The 15945-nt window shown below is 32.4% G+C and overlaps 1 protein-coding gene and 1 long non-coding RNA gene across 4 annotated transcripts in view; both read left to right on the top strand.

The window, feature by feature from the left end:
* The window catches only part of LOC127720111 (uncharacterized), a 61551-nt gene that overhangs the window by 3497 nt on the left and 42109 nt on the right, over positions 1-15945 (top strand). The gene's annotated exons all lie outside the window — the stretch shown is intronic.
* The window catches only part of LOC127720104 (uncharacterized), a 65679-nt gene that overhangs the window by 15087 nt on the left and 34647 nt on the right, over positions 1-15945 (top strand). For both annotated transcript variants that reach the window (XR_007990617.1, XM_052226513.1), the window contains exons 2-3: positions 4278-4418; positions 13246-13339. Coding sequence is in view for 1 of the 2 variants with exons in the window: in XM_052226513.1 (XP_052082473.1) it covers positions 4338-4418; positions 13246-13339 (175 nt within the window). In the remaining variant the exon portion in view is untranslated. The remainder of the gene's footprint in view (positions 1-4277; positions 4419-13245; positions 13340-15945) is intronic.

Genomic DNA, 15945 nt, shown 5'->3' with positions numbered 1-15945 from the left:
CTTTGGGGTAGGGTTATGGCTCAAACCTTTAAATAATAAGGGAAAAAAAGGTGAAAAAACAAGGGTTTCCAGGTTAATAGACAAATAAGTACAAAACATTATTTAAAAGCAGTGTAAGGTTGGTAATTCAAACTCATTTAAATATCTCACTTACACTGCTTTTAAATTATGTAAATTGGAAATTTGCCAATAACTTTATTGTTAATAAATGCATTGGAAATTTGCCTATAATTTTAGTATAATAAACTTCATTGGAAATTTGCCAATATAAAATTTTGCTGATGAAGGTTTTTTGTTTACCTTTAGTCTTGACTATGAAGTCATTTTCTATTTTTATAGCCTTATGATGTAGTTGAATTATTTAATACTTTTATGATGTGTTTAAATGGGGTTTTATGGTTGCAAATTTATTGTTTTAGTTTAATAAACTCCATTTAAAATTTGGTAATAAAAAAAATTTTTGTTTATTTTTAGCTATGATTATGATGTCATTTTCTATTTTACTTTTATGGTTGCAAAGAAATTTTTATTTTTAGATATTACTGTTAAATGATGCTGATTAAGGTTTTTGCTATGTTTAGCCATGACTATGATGTCATTTTCTATTTTAATATCTGTCATGATGTATTTAAATGGGCTTTTATGGTTACAAAGGAATTTTATTTTTAGATATTACTGTAAAATGTTGCTGATTAAGGATTTTGTTTATTTTTAGCCATGACTATGATGTCATTTTCTATTTTAATACCTTTATTATGTAATTTCCATTTTTAGATATTACTGTTAAATGATGCTGATTGAGGGTTTGAATGCTGGGATTGATTTTGGGGGTAATTGCCTCCAAATTTTAGGAATTAGGGGGCAAAAAACAAGCATTTTTCTAGTTTCATGACAATAACTTGTGTGTAAGTGTATGGATATTTATGAAATTGTACTACAAGGTTCCATATCACAAAGGGAAAGCTGGAATTGAGTTTGGGGGTACTTGCCCAAAACGTTTAGGAATAAGGGGCCAAAAATAAGCATTTTTCTAGTTTCCAGACAATAACTTGTGTTCAAGTGTATGGATCTCTCTGAAATTGTACTGCAAGGTACCATACCACAAAGGGAAGGCTGGGATTGTTTTTGGGGGTAATTGTCTCAAAATGTTAGGAATTAGGGGCCATAAAGGGGCAAAAAAACAAGCATTTTTCTAGTTTCATGACAATAACTTGTGTGTAAGTGTATTGATCTTTATGACATTGTACTGCAAGGTTCCATATCACAAAGGGAAAGCTTGGTTTGAGTTTGGGGGTAATTGCCCTAAACTTTTAGGAATTTGGGGCCAAAAAGGTGCAAAAAACCCAAGCATTTTTCTAGTTTCCAGACAATAATTTGTGTTCAAGTGTATGGATCTCTCTGAAATTGTACTGCAAGGTACCATACCACAAAGGGAAGGCTGGGATTGAGTTTGGGGGTGATGAATCATAAGGGGGTTTCAAAAAATTTGGGGGGGGGATTTTTTTTTCCTTTTTTTTCTTTAAAATTTTCCATTTTAAATTGGTTATTTCTGATTTATATATAAAAGCAAATAATAATGATATGGTTTGAATAGGTAAATTAAAAAAATTTAAGTTCTTAGACTACTTTCATTCTGTGTGAGAAACCTATGCTGTGTCAAATATTTAATTACAATCCAAATTCAGTGCTGTATCAAGCTTGAATGTTGTGTCCATACTTGCCCCAACTGTTCAGGGTTCGACCTCTGCGGTCGTATCAAGCTGCGCCCCAGCGGAGCATTTTATTGGTTCTGTTTTCAAATTGGTCTACATAAAGGTCCAAAGGTTCCAAAATTAAACTTAGTTTGATTTCAACAAAAATTGAATATATGGGGTTCTTTGATATGCTGAATCTAACCATGTATTTAGATTTTTGATTATGGGCCCAGTTTTCAAGTTGGTCCAAATCGGGGTCCAAAATTAAACTTTGTTTGATTTCAACAAAAATTGAATATATGGGGTTCTTTGATATGCTGAATCTAACCATGTATTTAGATTTTTGATTATGGGCCCAGTTTTCAAGTTGGTCCAAATCGGGGTCCAAAATTAAACTTTGTTTGATTTCAACAAAAATTGAATATATGGGGTTCTTTGATATGCTGAATCTAACCATGTATTTAGATTTTTGATTGTTGGGCCCCGTTATCAACTTTGTCCACATTGAGATCAAAAGGGTCCAAAATTAAACTTTGTTTGATTTCATCAAAAATTGAATATATGGGGTTCTTTGATATGCTGAATCTAACCATGTATTTAGATTTTTGATTATGGGCCCAGTTTTCAAGTTGGTCCAAATCGGGGTCCAAAATGAAACTTTGTTTGATTTCAACAAAAATTGAATATATGGGGTTCTTTGATATGCTGAATCTAACCATGTATTTAGATTTTTGATTATGGGCCCAGTTTTCAAGTTGGTCCAAATCGGGGTCCAAAATTAAACTTTGTTTGATTTCAACAAAAATTGAATATATGATGTTCTGTAATATGCTGAATCTAACCGTGTATTAAGTTTTTGGATTTTGGGCCCCGTTTTAAAATTGGTCCACATTGAAGTCCAAAGGGTCCAAAATTTAACTTTGTTTGATTTCATCAAAAATTGAATTATTGGGGTTCTTTGATATGCCGAATCTAACCGTGTATTTAGATTCTTAATTTTTGGTTCTGTTTTCAAATTGGTCTACATAAAGGTCCAAAGGTTCCAAAATTAAACTTAGTTTGATTTCAACAAAAATTGAATATATGGGGTTCTTTGATATGCTGAATCTAACCATGTATTTAGATTTTTGATTATGGGCCCAGTTTTCAAGTTGGTCCAAATCGGGGTCCAAAATTAAACTTTGTTTGATTTCAACAAAAATTGAATATATGGGGTTCTTTGATATGCTGAATCTAACCATGTATTTAGATTTTTGATTATGGGCCCAGTTTTCAAGTTGGTCCAAATCGGGGTCCAAAATTAAACTTTGTTTGATTTCAACAAAAATTGAATATATGGGGTTCTTTGATATGCTGAATCTAACCATGTATTTAGATTTTTGATTGTTGGGCCCCGTTATCAACTTTGTCCACATTGAGATCAAAAGGGTCCAAAATTAAACTTTGTTTGATTTCATCAAAAATTGAATATATGGGGTTCTTTGATATGCTGAATCTAACCATGTATTTAGATTTTTGATTATGGGCCCAGTTCTCAAGTTGGTCCAAATCGGGGTCCAAAATGAAACTTTGTTTGATTTCAACAAAAATTGAATATATGGGGTTCTTTGATATACTGAATCTAACCATGTATTTAGATTTTTGATTATGGGCCCAGTTTTCAAGTTGGTCCAAATCGGGGTCCAAAATTAAACTTTGTTTGATTTCAACAAAAATTGAATATATGGGGTTCTGTAATATGCTGAATCTAACCGTGTATTAAGTTTTTGGATTTTGGGCCCGGTTTTAAAATTGGTCCACATTGAAGTCCAAAGGGTCCAAAATTTAACTTTGTTTGATTTCATCAAAAATTGAATTATTGGGGTTCTTTGATATGCCGAATCTAACCGTGTATTTAGATTCTTAATTTTTGGTTCCGTTTTCAAATTGGTCTACATAAAGGTCCAAAGGGTCCAAAATTAAACTTAGTTTGATTTTAACAAAAATTGAATTTTTAGGGTTCTTTGATATGCTGAATCTAAACATGTATTTAGATTTTTGATTATGGGCCCAGTTTTCAAGTAGGTCCAAATCTGGGTCCAAAATTAAACTTTGTTTGATTTCAACAAAAATTGAATATATGGGGTTCTTTGATATGCTGAATCTAACCATGAATTTGACTTTTGATTTTTGGGCCCTGTTATCATTTTTGTCCACATTGAGATCAAAAGGGTCCAAAATTAAACTTTGTTTGATTTCATCAAAAATTGAATTCTTGGGGTTCTTTGATATGCTGAATCTTACCATGTATTTAGATTTTGGATATTGGACCATAATAGGTGAATGTCCAATTTAAAATTTTTAAGTTCTTAGACCACATTCATTCTGTGTCAGAAACCTATGCTGTGTCAAATATTTAATCACAATCCAAATTCAGAGCTGTATCAAGCTTGAATGTTGTGTCCATACTTGCCCCAACTGTTCAGGGTTCGACCTCTGCGGTCGTATCAAGCTGCGCCCTGCGGAGCATTTTATTATATGTTGTAATGTGTAAAGGTAAACTATGCATTTAATTTATGTTACCATATGATTATTTATTTGCAGTTGAAATGATTAGTTAGAAAAGAAACGAGGTGGTACCAGACTTCTAGAAATACATCAGATATGAGCTGTACCACAGATGGTGCCACATTTAAATTTAAGAAGAGAATATTAACAGCATGTTTGATTATAGTTTTGTCTGATGTAAGTGTAGATATGCATGAGTGTTACATGTAGGGGCTTTAATTGTGACAGTTGCTTGAATATGATTTTATTTCAATTTTCATTCTGAGGATGGTGATTTTTCTGTCATCTTTGGTCATGTTGAAATTAATTAGGTAAACAATGTAGTAACATAATGATGTACATGCATTTCCTACCGAAGGCAATCCGGCTTCCTCCACCAACAAAAACTGACCACCACAAATTAGCACAATAGTGCTGAAAGTGGCTTTAAACATCGAATCAATCAATCAATCAATATGCAATAAAATGCTGTTAATTTAGAAATTAAATTATGGCAAATCCTTGACCACTGAAAAATAAAAAATCTAATTAATGAGATTGCAAAACTTTTATGCAGAAAAATCACTTCTGAAATTGTGGATGCAAGTTTTTATTATTTTGAATCTGATAATGTAATAATTTTTGAATCTACAGTATTCACTTTTGTTATTGTTGATTATCATTGAACAAATATAAAATAGTGTAAACTAGGCATGTGTTTCTTAAAATCTGTCATTTTAATTTTTGTATTGCAAAAAAAGATAATGCTATTAAAACAGCCTTTATATTTGAAAGTGTTAAAATTCAGGAAAGAGAGAAAAAAGTCATTGCAGACAGTATGTTGACCTATCTGTTTAAAATACAGATCTTCAGTGTTCTCCCCAGGATTTTTGGATAGCACCAGGGTAACGCGTGTGGACTTCTTGGTGAAATATTTCATGCAATCAGTTGTGTCTTGTCGCGTCGCTTAGCTCTAGTTACTGTAGTTTTTATGTCTCTTGTTTTGTTTTAATACTGTGGTACTGTGTTATGTAGACATTGATTCAGAAAATTATTGGTAAAAAAGAAGTAAATCAAAAAACAGTTTGTATACTTTAATATTTTTTTAAAATAAATAAATTATGATTCATAATAAAATATTCATCTGAATTTAAAGTAATTAAATCTTTTATAAAATCCAAAATCAATAAAAATAAAATATCATTAAAAGTGAACAAAAATGTTCTATTGGTGATAATCAAACATAGATACAGGCTTAATACTGCCCTGAAATCTAAATCTTTATTTGTCATGAACCATTTAAAAGGAATTCCTAAATCTATAAATTTATCTTTGGTCTATAGATCTATAAGTAACCATATTCAATGTCAACAACTAAGTCTCCCTAATTTCCCGCCTAAATGACAGGAAGTAGATATAAATAGATTTAACATGTGCTTTTGGATAAAATTTGCAAGAATTAGATTACTTCTGTTATTCATTGATTATGGATATTGATATCCAGTTTTAAGGTACAGTCATGCATTTTATTTATAAAATATAATAGATTGCAATTAATTGTAAATAAACTTGAATATTCTACGTGAACTAACTGGGTCATGTGATATGTACAGACAGATACTACAGTTTGAAACCCGACTATCATGCAATAACTATGTCATACTTAAAGATAATATTGTCCATGGTTTAATCAGAGACATATAATACTATATTATAAGAATTGGGAAATGTATAGTTGTCCATTATACGTAATTAGCCACCTTTATGATGTACACAAAATGTACCTATCGGGTCAAGACACTGTTTGTGTACAAAGTATTTACCGACTTGTCACAGGTCAGTGCTTGGGTGGAGAGGGAAGCCATAAAATAGTTATCTGTGATCATAAAGTTATGAACTCTTAATTAAAACACAAAAGAATCATGTTACAAGTGTTAATGACATCGATTAAATGCAATCAACAAGGTTAACCTCATAAGGTAAATCGATCACGTGGTGTAAACAATCTGTGTTGAACTGGTTTGAACTGGTCAAATTTCACACCGCACGGAAAAGATTTAACAAGTCGTTTAAAACTTTACCGATTTACGATGAAAATTTTAGCACCACGGAGAAAAATTATACATCGCGGTAAGAACGATACCACCGCGGTAAAAAATTATACATTGCGGGCCCGCGGTCCTTTAAGGGCCTGGGGAGAACACTGATTTCTTGTGTCCAAGCTTTGTTTACAAGGATCTGAAAACACTCTGTCCTTCTTACTGTTTTAAAGGTCTTTCTGGATTCTCTGGTTTTGTCCTAATGATACATGCCTTTAGAAATTTGATGGCAGGAATTTGATTGGCTGATTTAATAAACATCAGAACAGAAAGTAGAAAGGAGTGATGTCAGATCCTTGTAAGCAAAGCATGTACACAGGATCTGTATTTAAATCAGATTGATTGACCTCTAGATGTCTATGGTATGTGACATTGATGTTTACTCACATCTCATTATTGTCTTGCTTTGAGGGAGTCAAAAAGCGAGACTTAGGTATGCTGTTTCCATCAGCGTCATAGGCGTCAGCAGAGGTATCAACAATGTATTAGTTTGTGATTAGGTCAGTTTATGGTGAACCACTGTCACGGAATAGAAGTTCCTTCATAATATAAGTTCCAAATGGAAACAGTATTCTGGAATATTATTTCCACTGGAATAAATATTACAGTAAATGTTCCTAACGGAATAAATGGTATAGAATATTTGTTCCAACAGGAACAGATATTATGACATTGTTTATAAGAAAGTTTCCAGTGGAACTTCTGTTAGGCGGAACAAATATACGTTGACACCACTAGTGGAAGGTCAATGATATTTGGTATGTATTGGTATTAGCATTGACACATCCCATTTCCATGGAGATTTTTTGGCCCCACCCCCTCAGTCATGGTCTATTGGCTTTGAAACTTTTGCTTACTTTACATGCATTAGTTTGTGATTAGGTCAGTTTAAGAAGAATCACTTGTGGTAGGTCACAGATATTTGGTATGTAGATGCATTTGTATTGGCACATCTCATTTCCATGGAGTTTATTCAACCCCGCCCCCTCAGTCATGGTCTATTGACTTTAAAACTGTTGCTTACTTTACATGTATTAGTTAGTGATTATTTCAGTTCAAGGGGAACCACTAGTGGTATGTAGAAGCATAAGCATTGGCCCATCTCATTTCCATGGAAATATTTTGGCTTCACCCCCTCAGTCATGGTCTATTGACTTTGAATGTTTTGCATAGTTTACATTAACTTTGTGATTAGATCAGTTTAAGAGGAACTGTTAATGTTAAGTCAATGGTATTTGGTATGCAGTTGTACATGTATTAGCATTTGCAAGTCTCTTTTCCATGGTGATTATATGGCCCAACCCCCTCAGCATGGTTCATTGACTTTGAAACTTTTACATTGTTTACAAGTTAAAGTTTGTGTTTAAGTTATTTTAAAGGGAACCACTTATGATAAGTCAGTGGTATTTGGTATGCAGTTTTATAAGCATTGGCATTTCTCATTTCCATTGGGTTATTTGGTACTGCACCATAAATCATGGTTGATTGACTTTGAATGTGCATAGTTTACATGTTTAAATATTGCCATTTGGATTCAATATTTGCATTATACTATCAAAATTACAAAAAGGCAAGATATATCTCTGTGTCAACAGTTTATATTTGTTAAAAAGGGTTAAAAGAAATCAAAATTAAAAACTAATTTGTCTTTGGAGAAAGTAGAGGGGCTATTAGAGCACCCTTTGTTTCCAATTTCAGCCTGTAATTCAGTGGTTGTAGTTTGTTGCTGTATATCATATTTGTTTTTCGTTTATTGTTTTTTTCATAAATCAGGCCGTTATTTTTCTTGTGTGAATTGTTTTACATTTGTCATTTTCAGGGCCTTTTATAACTTGCTATGCAGTATGGGTTTTGCTCATTGTTGAAGGCAAATGAAGTTGCTTACTAATACTTCTACATCATTTGGTCTCTGGTGGAGCGTCGTCTCATTGGCAATCATACCTCATCTTCTTATTTTGATATAACATTGACAAAATTATAATTATGTTTTAATATTTCATGACTTCAGATTAAGGATTTATTTAGTACTTGTTCAAAAAGAGATGCCAGCACACATTCATATTTCAAAGTAAATAAAATCTAACATTTGACGATTTGAAATTATTTTATTTATTTTTTGAATTAAAAGTTTTCGTTTTCAAAATCAATTGTCAATAGCCTCTTCTGAATTTGATCATTATAATCTCCTGTTGCAGGTGTAATTCTTATACATAAAAATGAAAACTAGAAGTCACAAAAACATTGATTTGGCATAATTGCCTTTGCAGGGCTCTCACTCTGACGCTGTGATTAATTCTTTTCCTTTTGTAGCCTATAACAGTCAAGCCAATCAAGGTAACCACATGAACCACTTGTGTGATAAATGGCAAAAAATTTTGAAATAGATAAAGATAATTACTTTGCACTTTGATGAAGGTTCTGTTAACCACAATGCATCTTCTGAAATACCACAGTGCATCTTATGAAATGTGTAATGTGAACTGACTTAAGCTTGTGCTGTACTCTTTATTAGTCCCCTACCGACTAAGGCAAAGGGGACTTTAGGTTTGCACTCCGTCTGTCTGTCTGTCTGTCTGTCTGTCTGTTGGAATTTTGTTCCAGTCTGATAATTTTGTGCTTAGTTATGGTCTTTGGACAGAAAATTCACTTAAATAATCAGTTTTCAACAATTTTTTTCATCATGCTTGAAGATTTTGACTTGATGTTTTTATGTAGTTTACACCATGACAAGTTATAGATCAAGTTAGAATTTCTTTCCATTACAATGAATTTGTAACCGGTAGGGGACTATGTATTGCCATGCAATACTCACAGAATGCTTGTTCAAAATATTATAACACTCTAATAAGAAAGTTTACTTTGTTTTATACTGCGCACATATTCTTAGAAAGGATTGTAACTTCACAGTGATAACAATTGTCCTACTTTTCATTCAATTATTCTAAAATCTAACAGTCCATCAGACTTTTTTCAAACATAACTATAGATATTCAGAGTGTTTAATGACAAGTTACAGAACAAGTTCATGTTTTGTTACCAAAAACTTTCTTTTCTTGGAATTACCAAAGAATAGAGAATAATTGGGGTGCAAAAGAATAGATAATAACTGTGGAAAATAAAAGAATCAGGTAATATAATACTGGTTACAGAAGTGAAAGATGTACAGATTAAAGAAATCAACTTATTACAGAAAAATGTAATAGTAAATTATTTTCATGAGAATTTTACAGAATAATCATTATTTTTAAAGATGAAGAAATAGGCCTTAGAATTTAAAGAATAATGAAATTTAAGACCCCCCATCCAGACCCTCATAAACAGTTTGAAAAATTATCTTTGCAAAAATTTGCTGATTGTTTAATCCACTCTAAGGCCTAAAATGTACATAGATGTTTATATGGATCTGTCCCAGATTAACTGGCGAACAAGATCTATGTAACAAATAGAAATGGAATGCGACTAAGATCAACTACAACTCAATTACTGAGTATTCCTAAGACAAGAACTTAACACTTATAAAGGTCGTTTGCATTTTCTGATCCAAGGAATAAACTTCAAGAAGTACTGAGATGCACGTCGTATATAAATACATGTACTTTCAAATCAAATTGTTTAAGTAATAATTCATGGGGGCTTGAATTTATTGTGATTTTACCACGAGTTGGCCCTTTTTAAAAGCTAAATATTTTATCTTGAGCGATAGCGATCGGTAAAATATCAGCATAAAGGGCCAACCCATGGTAAAATCAATATAAATTCAAGCCCCCATGAATTATTTCTATTCTAATAGGACAAAGACAGCAATTCTTTTGTTTCGAAGCGCTCTAGGTGAAGGGAAATGTTTGCTGTTCCCATAATTGAACACACTATTTATATTGACGTAAAATACGAAGAAAACTGAAAAAAAAGTGACATGCTTAAATGATTTACTAAGACAAGTTTGGACAAAGTTGATCGATTATCTTACTTTTATTGAAGAAAATGGGCTTTCAACAAATTCTGATCATCGTTTGTTTATGTTTTCATGTTTTGACGACTTTCAGTTTCAAATCTGTGCATTTTCCCATAGAATGCTTATATTCTTACATCATCGTTCAATGACGTCATTTACACCGTCTGACCTCGGGTAACTCATTCATTGAGCTTACCCTATTGAAATAAAGATTACTATTAGAATATTTGATGTATGAAATTATTGTATAAAGATGCACATATGTTTGTATGGCAAGGTTCATCTGAACTTGACCTCATTTGCATGGTGCTTTAGTGAAAGTGAATTTTTCATGGTTAGGTCTGTTTCTGAGCAATATGTCAACTATATTTGGTGTATTGAATGATTGTAAATGAGAATAACACTTTATTATAAATTTGTTGTGTCTGAAACACTTTTTAGCTCACCTGACCTGAAAGGTCAAGTGAGCTTTCTCATCACTTTGCGTCCGTCGTCCGTCATCCGTAAACTTTTACAAAAATCTTCTCCTCTGAAACTACTGGGCCAAATTTGACCAAACTTGGCCACAATCATCATTGGGGTATCTAGTTTAAAAAATGTGTCCGATGACCCCGCCAACCAACCAAGATGGCCGCCATGGCTAAAAATAGAACATAGGGGTAAAATGTAGATTTTGGCTTATATCTCTGAAACCAAAGCATTTAGAGCAAATCTGACATGGGATAAAATTGTTTATCAGGTCAAGATCTATCTGCCCTGAAATTTTCAGATGAATCGGACAACCCGTTGTTGGGTTGCTGCCCCTGAATTGGTAATTTTAAGGAAATTTTGCCGTTTTTGGTTATTATCTTGAATATTATTATAGATAGAGATAAACTATAAACAGCAATAATGTTCAGCAAAGTATGATCTACAAATAAGTCAACTTGACCAAAATGGTCAGTTGACCCCTTAAGGAGTTATTGCCCTTTATAGTCAATTTTTAACCATTTTTCGTAAATTTTTGTAATCTTTTACAAAAATCTTCTCCTCTGAAACTACTAAGACAAATTTAACCAAAATTGTCCACAATCATCATTAGGGTATCTAGTTTAAAAAATGTGTCCGATGACCCTGCACGCAAACCAAGATGGCCGACATGGCAAAAAAATAATACATAGGGTAAAATACAGTTTTTGGCTCATATCTCTGAAACCAAAGCATTTAGAGCAAATCTGATGGTATAAAATTGTTCATTAGGTCAAGATCTATCTGCCCTGAAATTTTCAGACCATATCAGGCAACATGTTGTTGGGTTACTGCCCCTGAATTGGTAATTTTAAGAAAATTTTGCAGCTTTTGGTTATTATCTTGAATATTATTATAGATAAAGATAAACTGTAAACAGCAATAATGTACAGCAAAGTTAGATCTACAAATAAGTCAACATGACCAAAATTGTCAATTGACCCCTTAAGGAGTTATTGCCCTTTATAGTCAATTTTTTACAATTTTCATAAATTTTGTAAATTTTTGTAAATTTTTACAAAATATTTTCCACTGTAACTACTGGGCCAAGTTCATTATAGGTTGAGATAATAGTAAGGAGCAAGAATGTTCAGTAAAGTAAGATCTACAAACACATCACCATCACCAAAACACAATTTTGTCATGAATCCATCTGTGTCCATTGTTTAATATGCACATAGACCAAGGTGAGCGACACAGGCTCTTTAGAGCCTCTAGTTTGGATATACCTTCATCAGGAATGCTCAAAGTTCAAACCCAAACAATAGACAACTTTCGAGTTCGTTGCATTTCCGTCAAAAACTTTGGTTTTAGTGAACATCATTCCTGCATTTAGGGGTGTTGTCACTTCCGTTCCTATGTTGAGCAATTGGTTGAAAAATGTTAATGCTATATTGCACGAATTATTCCGCAAATTAAATTCTTATAATTGATATTCAGCACTGATATCATTAGGGAATTGTAATTAAGTACTTACGGAACAAATATTATATCTAGTTTATTCTGCATAATGGCGATCACAAAGACTCTTGATGAACTTTAATAGAGCAGGGATACAGGCGATCCCCTCTATCTGGTAAATGACGTCACAAAGGCGCACAAAATTGACGAACTCTTCCGGTAAAGGACTTAAATCGAAAGTGGTCTATTGAAATCCAATTATGTACAATTACTTGCATGACTTGTGAAGAGCTATATGACCAGAAAGGACCTTATAAGAGTAGTCAAATACGTATAAGATCAACTTTCATGAGTTTCTTAACAATTTATAAACTTATCAACAGGGAAATTATAAAAGGAATTTAATGTTCAGTAGTTGTCGTTTGTTGATGTGGTTCATAAGTGTTTCTTGTTTCTCGTTTTTTATATAGATTGGACCGTTGGTTTTCCCGTTTGAATGGTTTTACACTTGTAATTTTTGGGGCCCTTTATAGCTTGCTGTTCCGTGTGAGCCAAGGCTCCGTGTTGGAGACGGTACTTTGACCCATAATGGTTTACTTTTATAAAATTTGACTTGGATGGAGAGTTGTCTCATTGGCACTCATACCACATCTTCTTATATCTATTTAAACATTAAGTTGTACATGTCTGTCAGACAGCCTTAATCTGACCTTGAGCTTATTTTCATTGATCATTGATAATGTTACTTTTATGTGATACCTGTAGTAAAACTTAGATATTATCTTAAAGACTTTCAACATGAAATTCGATCATGATCAGTAAAGCAGACAAAACATTTCAGTGTGTTTGCACCCGTTTATTTAAGTATGGTCACCTTAAAAACAATCGAGTTTTATAAAATAATGAGCTTGAGCTTAAGTAGACAAAGTAGGGGCTGTGCAAGATTTAGTTTGATAAATGATTAAGCTTGATTAGTCAAATGCAGATAGTTTGTACAAGTTTTCAGCCATATGTTGTCAACAATATTATTTTATATATTGAGTAAGCATGTTGTTATATATTTTAGAATGTTATCGGTAAAGTTTGTAAAACTGGTCAAAAACTGAGAGTAAACAAACAAGGCGAACAAATATGCTGTAATACAGTTAAATGTGGAAAAAGTAAGTAAGCACTTTCATTCATTCTGTAAATCTCATAATAATTTATGATTTATGATTTGGAGCTGCTTAGAGCCATTTCTGTAGCTTAATATGTAAAATGACAATATTTCCTTTTTTTTAATAAATGATGGCTTATAAAAAAAGCTTTCATTATATGTTTGTTTATTCCACATTGACTAGAGGTATAGGCGGAGGGTTGAGATCTCACAAAACATGTTTAGCCCTGCTGCATTTTTGCCCCTGTCCCAAGTCATTGTTCTGTGTCTAATATATTTGTTTTTCCTTTATTATTTTGAACATGGACTTCTCTTTTAAACTGATTTACATTTTTTTATGTCCGGGCCTTTTATAGTTACTATATGGTATTGGTTTTGCTCATTGTTGAAGGCTATATAGTATGGTTTTTGCTCATTATTGAAGGCAGTGTGTTGACCTATAGTTGCTTACATCTACATCTTTTAGTCTATGGTGGATAGAGGTTTTTATTTACCGTCTTTAGGTGTGTAAAGTACGCATTTTTTTACCCCCAAAAAGTAATTGGAAGAGACGGTGCATATTATACACAACTATGGACGGTTTTTTTAATAGTGTTTTTTTCTTCACTCTTGTATATGTTCAAGACGTTTTTTTATTTTATTTCTTTAATTGTAATATAAAAAAAATTTGTCCTTCTTTATTGAATACACAAGTACTGGTGTGACATCCTGCATGATTGATCTTAAAATGTAATTAAGGATTAAGTATGGGTGTGTAGCAATTGAATAAGCATGTCAAATTTTGACAGGTGTTCAATATAATAACCTCAGGCAGTGCTCTAAATCAACATGATCAATGAAAAGTAAATATTGGATTAAAGAGTCATTAAATTTCAATTACTGCTAATCAACTTTGAAAAAGTTTGAGGTCTAATATCTTTTGTTTCATAACATTCTAATTATTTCTTTTATAATATTTGAACAGTGCATCAGCTTGGACAAGCTTAGACAAACATTGATTTCAAAAGGGATCTTGAATTAATAACTTTACTTTTATAAAAATTATAAATGTTAATTACATGTTAAAAGCTCTACCATTTAATTGTTTGTGACTTTAAAATTATTTGATTGAACAATCAATCTTATTATTTTTATCTTTCAATAAACTTAGATGAAGAAAAATACATGGTTTAATTGTTCCCTATTAAAGGCTTTTTTTACAGTGAACTAGACTTTAAAAAAAAGAAAAAAATATTAAATTACTTTTCTTTTTTTTTTAATTCTAATTTTCATTTTTACCTTTCTAATTTTTGTCTTGCCTTGACGGAGTCAAAAAGCGAGACATAGGTATGCTGTTTCGGGCGGCAGCGGCATCAACAATGTATTAGTTTGTGATTAGGTCTAGTTCATGGTGAACCACTAGTGGTAGGTCAATGATATTTGGTATGCAGTTGTATTAGCATTGGCACATCTCATTACCATGGAGATTATTTGGCCCCGCCCCCTCAGTCAAGGTCTATTGACTTTGAAACTTTTCAGTTAACATGTATTAGTTTGTGATTAGGTTAATTTATGGGGAACCACTAGTGGTAGGTCAATGATATTTGGTATGCAGTTGTATAAGCATGGGCATATCTCATTTCCATGGAGATTATTTGGCCCCGCCTCATTAGTCATGGTCTATAGACTTTGAAAATTTTGCTAAGTTTACATGTATTAGTTTGTGATTAGGTCAGTTCAAGGGGAACCATTTGTGGTAGGCCAATGTTAATTGGTGTTCAGTTGTATAAGCATTAGCACATCTCATTACCATGGAGATTATTTGGCCCCGCCCCTCAGTCAAGGTCTATTTACTTTGAAACTTTTGCTTAGTTGACATGTATTAGTTTGTGATTAGATCAGTTTAAGATGAACTGCTAATGTTAAGTCATTGATATTTGGTATGCAAATTTATTGGCATTTGCAAGTATCTTTTCCATGGAGATTATATAACCCCACCCCCTCTTCATAGTTCATTGACTTTGAAACTTTTACATAGTTTACAAGTTAATGTTTGTGTTTAGGTTTGTTTAAAGGGAAAGACTTATAATAAGTCAATGGTATTTGGTATGCATTTGTATTAGCATTGGCACATCTCATTTCCATGGAGATTGTTTAGCCATGTACCTTCAGTCATGGTTCATCGACTTTGAATATTTGCATTACTTACATGTTAAAGTATTGCAATTTTAATTTCAGCATTTGCATTATCAAAATTACAAAAAGGCGAGACATATCTCTGTGATAACAGTTTATTTTTAATCTTAATTTTCATTTTTACCTTTCTATTTTTATTTTTATTTTTTAATTTTGATTTTTACTTTTCTATTTTTATTTTATTTGACTTTTTATACGCCCGTTTACGAGACGTATAATGGTAAAGTGTTGTCCCGTAAGTCCGTCCGTCTGTCCATCGTCAACATGTCGGACATTGACTCACAAAAATGCTTTAACCAATTTGCATAAAATTTTGGTGATTTGTTTATATCTATTGACGTGAGCTCCCTTTCGATTTTTTTTAAAATTTAGATTTTACGTTTCCGAGTTATGGGGTTTTATTCATTAAAAAAAGGGAGATTTTACAGTTTTCGG

Source organism: Mytilus californianus, unplaced genomic scaffold, assembly GCF_021869535.1.
Source record: "Mytilus californianus isolate M0D057914Y unplaced genomic scaffold, xbMytCali1.0.p SCAF_11, whole genome shotgun sequence".
Taxonomy (NCBI): domain Eukaryota; kingdom Metazoa; phylum Mollusca; class Bivalvia; order Mytilida; family Mytilidae; genus Mytilus; species Mytilus californianus.
The sequence above is the reverse complement of the archived record's forward strand: the minus strand, read 5'-3'. Positions and strand labels throughout refer to the sequence as shown.